General features: G+C 49.6%; 1 protein-coding gene across 1 annotated transcript in view; it reads left to right on the plus strand.

Annotated features, from left to right (window-relative positions):
* The first annotated feature begins 2,774 nt into the window (after positions 1-2,774).
* Tcl1b (T cell leukemia/lymphoma 1B) overlaps positions 2,775-6,863 on the plus strand; it is a 5,901-nt gene continuing 1,812 nt past the window's right edge. Inside the window, exons 1-2 of the mRNA XM_031357739.1 lie at positions 2,775-2,915; positions 5,999-6,169. Coding sequence (XP_031213599.1) covers positions 2,775-2,915; positions 5,999-6,169 — 312 coding nt within the window. The remainder of the gene's footprint in view (positions 2,916-5,998; positions 6,170-6,863) is intronic.

The raw sequence follows: 6,863 nt of genomic DNA on the forward strand, positions 1-6,863 counted from the left end.
ATCCTACTTTCACTTGGAAATACATGGATCAGAGAAAATGTTAACCAGCACAGGTTAATCTACAAAACTTTAAATTTTTTAAATTACAAAATTACAATGCGTGCACATGCCCATGCCCGTATGTATGTGTGTGTGTTATAGTGTACATGTAGAGATAAGAGGACAATTTTGTAGGAGTTAGTACTCTTTCTACCATGTCAGGCTCAGGAATCTTCATGATATATAGCAAACACCTTTACTGGCTGAGCCATTTCCGGAGCCTAAAGTAGCGTCTTTTTATTTTAATTAATTAATTAATTTTATTTTTCTGTTCATATCCTTCAACTCATTGGCTAAGGCTCACCTACATTAAGGAAACCAACCTGTTTTACCCAAAGTTCACTGACTTAAATATGAACTCAACTGACAGGTAAATCTGGCCACCACCATAGCCTACACGATGCAGAACAGCAAACCTTGGGGAGGGAGTAACACAGCTTAGACAGGGGATCGGTGCACAGGCTCAGCTCCTCCTGCTTGGATTAGCATTTCCTTACCTTGGGCACAGGCACCGAACCCCTGTCTAAGCCTTTGACACAGGAGCCTGATGACACTCTTATCACCCGCATGGTCTCTAAGCTCCCTGTCTTCATCCCATGGCTACTGCCTCAGTTCCAACTCCAACCAGACCCTGTCGCTTTAGGCTCTCTACCTCCTGCCTGCCTGTCCTGTCCTTCTGTCCCAGTACCGTGGAGTGGCTGAGCAGGCACACTGATAGCGCAGTGCGCCTTCCCTCAGCATCCCACGGCCAGCCCAGTGCTCCTTTACTGTGATCTGGAATCACAGTCCCCTACCAGCACTTAGTGCCTGGGGCTTGGGAAGAGCTTCCTCTGCTGGGGGAGGACAGCACTGCTGGGCAGAGCTCATCTTTGGGTAAGAGCAACACTCGAAAGAGAAGCCTGCCCTTCTCAAAGTCTTCCCATGCCAGGTAGCAGAGAGTGGCATACTGGACAGGAGACATAACCACTTGTCAGCCATGATGTGGACAAAGACTGGCTAGAGAACAAAAGGCCTGACCTCCATGCACATCCCAGCCTCCCAGGGAGATAGTCTGAGCCTCCACCGGGACCTCAGCAGACTCTGAGGGACTCAGCTAAGGCTGGCAACAAAGTGTCAGAGCCAAGAACAGGTGAGTCATAGTTTCCCACTGCCGCCCACCTCACTCAGGTCATGCCTTAGTTTTCCTGTCTGTGAAATGGGGTCTGCAGGCACCAGTCTACAGTTGCAGGAAGACAGGGATATAGGGCCTAGGTAGGGTTACTATTGCTTCGATGAAACACCATGACCAAAAGCAAGATGGAGGAGAAAGGGTTTATGTGGCTTACACTTCCACATCGTAGTCTATCACTGATGGAAGTCAGGGCAGGAACAGGGACAGAACCTGGAGGCAGGACCTGATTACTGCTTGCTCCTCATGGCTTGTTGAGCCTGCTTTCTTACAGAACCCAGGACCACCAGCCCAGTGATGGCCCCACCCACAGCGATGGAGACCTTTTCCCATCAATCACTAATTAAGAAAATGCCCTGCAGGTTTGCCTGTAGCCAGATCTTATGGAGGCACTTGCTCAATTGAGGTCCCCTTTTTCAGGTGACTCGAGCCTATGTCAAGTTGACACAAAACTAGCCAGGACACCTAGGAAATGCCTGACATGGGCTGGGGGTGGAGATCGGTTGATAGAACAGTGGTCTAGCATGTGCAAAGCCACAGGTTGGCTCTCCAGCCCCACACAGAACTGCGCACGGTGATGTAACTCCTGTACTAGGCAGGCTGAGGCAGGAGGATCAGGAATTCACAGTTACCCTTGGCTACAACACGGGTTTGAGGACAACTCGGGCTACAGGAGACCCTGCTGAGAGAAGAAGAAAGGAAGGAAGGCTGAGGGGCAAGGAGGTCGGAGAGGGAATTGGCTGACTCCGTGACACAGGTGTTCCACACACGCATAACGAGAACAACCTGGCTTGTGGGTTTCAAAGGGAAAAGGGAGTATATTGTAACCAGGTGTTCAGAGCACAGGATGCTGCTGTCTCAGGGCTACTCTCTGAGAATCTTCCTGTGGCATCAGCAAAGTGGAGACGGCCAGGGTACTCAGACTCTAGGGCCGAGAACAAGGCTTGTTAGTCAGAAGCCCTTGCGTCCCACGCCAGACCCAAACACGCTTCATATTATCTTGATCACGAACATCTGAGGGGTGTGGGCTTTTTTTTTCCAGAAGAAATTTACCCCAGCTATGTCTTATTCAGCTAGCCCCAGGGCTTCTGTTCTCAACCTGTGGGTCACAGCCCGCTTTGCAGCCTCTATCTCCCCAAATGTTTACATTTATAATTCACAACAGTAGCAAAGTCACAGTTAGGAAATAGCAATGAAATAATGTTACAGTTGGGGGGGGGTCACCTTAGCATGAGGAACTGTATTAAAGGGTCGCAGCGTCAGGAAGGTTGAGAACCTCTGTGTGCTAGATCCAGAGAGTCAGCTGACGGGAGAGTTCTTGATGAAGACATGTTGGAGAGGTGGTGTCCAAAACAATTCTCTGAAGTCTGGGCAAGGTACAAAGAGAAAGCTCTGTAGCGGGTGAGCCTGGGACTCTCCGGGAACCTGGTGAACTGAGCTCCTGGCCCAGGTGCCAGAACTCGGTTCCTCATTCTCCACTGAGGCCTGCTCAACCTGTGCTGAGTTCTCTGTCCTGCCCCTGTCTGACTGCATTTAAGGAGGCAGGCCACCACAGAGCCTCATTACTATGGCTTATGGACTTCCTCCTCAGAGGTCGCTCCCACAATTCCTCACCTCCCCAAGACTGGGCATCTATGAGGATGAGCATCATAAACTATGGATGGTTGCAAAACTGGAAAGTTGTTCTTATTCACCAGTTTTCAACAGGGTGAGTTTCAGGGCTCAGGGCTCCAGACAGGCTCTCCCCCAACTCTTACCCTTGTGGGCTAGGGGGTGTGTGTGTGTGTGTTATTACCGTGTCAGAAAATAGCTGATCCAGGTCTCTGAATAGAACCACGTCTATACCTAGGCCCATACCCTGGAGCTCTCCTTGGAGGCCTCTCAGGCACAACTAATACACAGACGAAGAGCCCAGGCAGTGAGGACTCTGTTACAGATAGTCAGAGGGAACATCTGAGCAGGCTTTACAGACAGGACAGTTGTTAAGTTGGGCTTTGTGGGATGAGTAGGAGTTCTACAGGTCAGGAAAAAAAAAAGGTAAGTCTGGTGTAAGGCATATGACCTGGAGGGAGCAATAGTGAACGCTGTGACCTGGAGGGAGCAATAGTGAACATTGTGACCTGGAGGGAGCAATAATGAACGCAAACACTAGTTTCCGAATTTTCTGCAAATGCTCATTTATCTGCTGCTGTTGCTCCCAGACTTGAGTGGCCTGAAGATGCATTTGACAGATGAGGAGAGATCCTTACACTAGAAACTGATTATGGGACTTGGTGGAAGTCCTAAATGGGTTACGTGATCTGCTGGTGCTGTAGATACCACTCTGCTTGAAAACTGCTCTGGACCATGGCTTTAGACCTCAACAGAACCTCGGAGGCTAAAATACTCTCTAACAAAAGGCTCTGGGTTTCAAACCTGCTCCCTAGGACCCAGGGGTGTGGAAGAGACTATGGGCCTCCTCCCCTGTACTGAGGGTGGGGTGGGAGTCGGGGCGTTAGGTCTCTTTGGCTGCCAGATTTTCCCTGCACCCCACCCCCTGTCCTAACTTTGTCCAGCCCAGCAGCCCTTCCCTGCAGTTCCCTTGGCTTCCCTATAACCTCAGCCATTTTGGCGATGTCAATCTCTTGGCCCCCTCTCCCCTCCCTCCTCTACTTCCACAGCCCAGCTCAAGGTCATGTTCACTCTGAACTCTCCCAGACATCTGTTCTGCCTGTGCTCTCCCTTTTATCTACAGTAGACCTCCTTCTCCTCTCCCCCATCCTCCTCCATACCTAGGAGCAGTTGTGCCATCCTTTTTCATTCCTTATTTTACATTCATCTGAAGCTGACTTTGATATTTAATGTACAACTCAGCCATTTGTCTTGGGTTTGAGACATAATGAGGGGGTAATTCATCTGTTGAATCATTAAAAAAAAAAAATCTTGCCGGGCGGTGGTGGCGCACACCTTTAATCTCAGCACTCGGGAGGCAGAGGCAGGTGGATTTCTGAGTTTGAGACCAGCCTGGTCTACAGAGTGAGCTCCAGGACAGCCAAGCTACATGGAGAAACCGGGTCTCGAAAAAAAACAAAAAAAAATCTTCAAATTGATAAATGTTTTCTTTAAGCCTATATCATAAAGCATGGAATAGTTTTGGACCAAATATTTTCAGTAGAGAGAAAGAAGGGAAGGAAGAAAGAAAGAGAAAGAAAGAAAAAAGAAAGAGAAAGAGATAGATAGATCCAGAAAAGAATTCTATTAGTGAAGGTATAAATGAAACAGCTTCAAAAGGAAATAGTGTGTAGTCAATAAAATTCAAATAGAAGCACATGACTCCCAGCCAGTCTGCTTCTGGGGCCGGACTTGTGGTAAAGCAGCCATTGGTCCCATTGAGGGGCCATATAGAGGGGCAGGTGCAGCAACCAGATGAGCTTCTTGTACAACTGAGTATAAAACAGTGGGGTTGGGGGTGGGGATCTGATGGTGGTTGTAAGAGGATAAACCTGCGGATCCCAGGCAAAGCTGTTGCTAAGGGATATGCCCATTGGAGGTGCCCTGTGGAGTGCCTTCACAGAGACAGAAAGCACAATGGTGGTAGGGAGGGGGAGTTCCAAGACCCTATGGTTGCCATAGGTTTGGGAGCAGGTAAGCAGATGAAAAGACTCTGGAGATGGGCTGGGGGCCATCATGTGACTGTACTTACCACTGTTGTATACCCAGAAATCACCACAGTGGCCAGAGAAAAGTTCCACAGGAATAGAAAGTTTGAAGAAATTAGGCACAGGTGGCCTTTGAATCATTTCCCTAATTAAGACACCTCCCTCACCCCACCCTCCTTCCCTCTCTCTCTCCCTCCCTCTCTCTCTGTCTCTGTCTCTTTGTCTCTCTCTGTCTCTCTCTCTGTCTCTGTCTCTCTCTCTCTCTCTCAACCTATAGACTGCAGTATTGAACCAAAGACTGCAACATGCTAGCAAAATGTTCTACAACTTGCTGGGCAGTGGTGGCTCATGCCTTTAATCCCAGCACTTGGGAGGCAGAGGCAGGCGGATTTCTGAGTTCGAGGCCAGCCAGAGTGAGATCCAGGACAGCCAGGACTACACAGAGAAACCTTGTCTTGAAAACAAAACAACAACAACAACAAAAAATATTCTGCCACTGCGGCACATTCCAGCCTTCCCTCTACTTTTTTGTGTTGCAGCAGGGTCTCGCTAAAGTGCCCAGGTTAGTCTTCAACTCACTGTGTAGTGCAGGTGGGTCTGGAACTTGTGATCCTCCTGCCTCAGCCTTCTGAGTAGTTTGGGATTCCAGGTTGCAACACGCTGGAAGCCAGCCAACCCCAGTGATCCTCCTGCCTCAGCTCCCCAGAGCACTGGCACAAATATAACTGTAGCTTTTTACTTGAGTGTTGGTGATTCAAACTTGAGGCCTCATGCCTGTGCAGCAGGTACTCTTACCTACTGAGCCATCTTCCCAGTCTCTGTCTTATTTTTCAGAAGAGAATTTTAAAAACTCTAGAGATGGCCAAGACAGAGCCCCAAGGGGCCATTTAGTGCCTGTGAAGGGCACACTGCCAGCCTGGAGATAGTGGCTACATTATGGGAGATACCCTGGGGTTGAGCAGGGGTGGTGGAAGAGAGTGCTGGGCCATAGAGGCAGAAGAGCACCAGACAGCCCAGGTGTTGAGGAACAAGGCCTAGGTGCTGGAGACAAGGCTATGGTTAGGGCTGTTGACCATCTCAGCAAACAAGCCTGTCCCCCCGCATGTCGGATGGAATACTGCTCCTACTGTACCCCTCTCTCTCTTCCCTTCAGTTGGGCTCCTGTTTAACTGTCTACTTGTGGCAGATGACCAGATTCCCCCAGGAGCCTATTCCCTCCTCTTCCACGAATTTCAACTGTCTGCCCAGGACGTGGAGATTAGACTCCATGAACACATACTGGGGCACAGACTCCATGCTGTGGAGAATACTGGATCATTCCCAGGCAAGTGTTTGCTACCTCAAGGTAAAAGCTGCAGCAGGCATCAAAGGCTTTTCATTCTGTCCCACCCCAGGGAGGTTCTTCTCCCCCCAACCCAAATCTAGCCCTTGCTCCGTTTTTTAGTGGACAGTTGGGGTGTGTGGTACGACAGAACTTTTCTTGGGGAGATGAGACAAACTCAAGCACTAGGCACAGACCAGGGAACCTACCACAGACCAAAGTATGCACACCACTGACACCCAACTTGGTGAACCAATGAATTTTATTGGGGTTACATACAGGAATACAAGTGAGGGGGTCACTCACGGGAGCAGAAATGACTCAGTCGGATGCATCACCAAAGCCCACCACAGCATTGGTGACAGACAGTTCACAGAGGCTGGGACCTTGAAGCATGGTGCCTAGCCTACAGCCCGCTAACAGGTTGCAGTGCCCTTTCCAGGTGCCTCAGCTGGTCTAAAGTTCTTCCAGGCAGCTTGGCTGGCTGGTTTTGGCTTCTTCTGGATTCTTTTGTTGTCTTTGAGGCTCGAGTCTGCTTCTCTGGCAAGCACGGGGTGGAATGATTCTGGTCAGAGTCAGGAAGTTCTTGAAGTTACTTTTGTTGTTGTTACTTCCCTGCTTCAGGAAATGGATGTTACACAACAGGAGGGTGGGAGAGAGGGGGAGGGAAGAGAGGGGGAGGGAAGAGAGAGGGAGG

This window comes from Mastomys coucha, unplaced genomic scaffold (assembly GCF_008632895.1).
Source record: "Mastomys coucha isolate ucsf_1 unplaced genomic scaffold, UCSF_Mcou_1 pScaffold6, whole genome shotgun sequence".
NCBI classification, from domain to species: domain Eukaryota; kingdom Metazoa; phylum Chordata; class Mammalia; order Rodentia; family Muridae; genus Mastomys; species Mastomys coucha.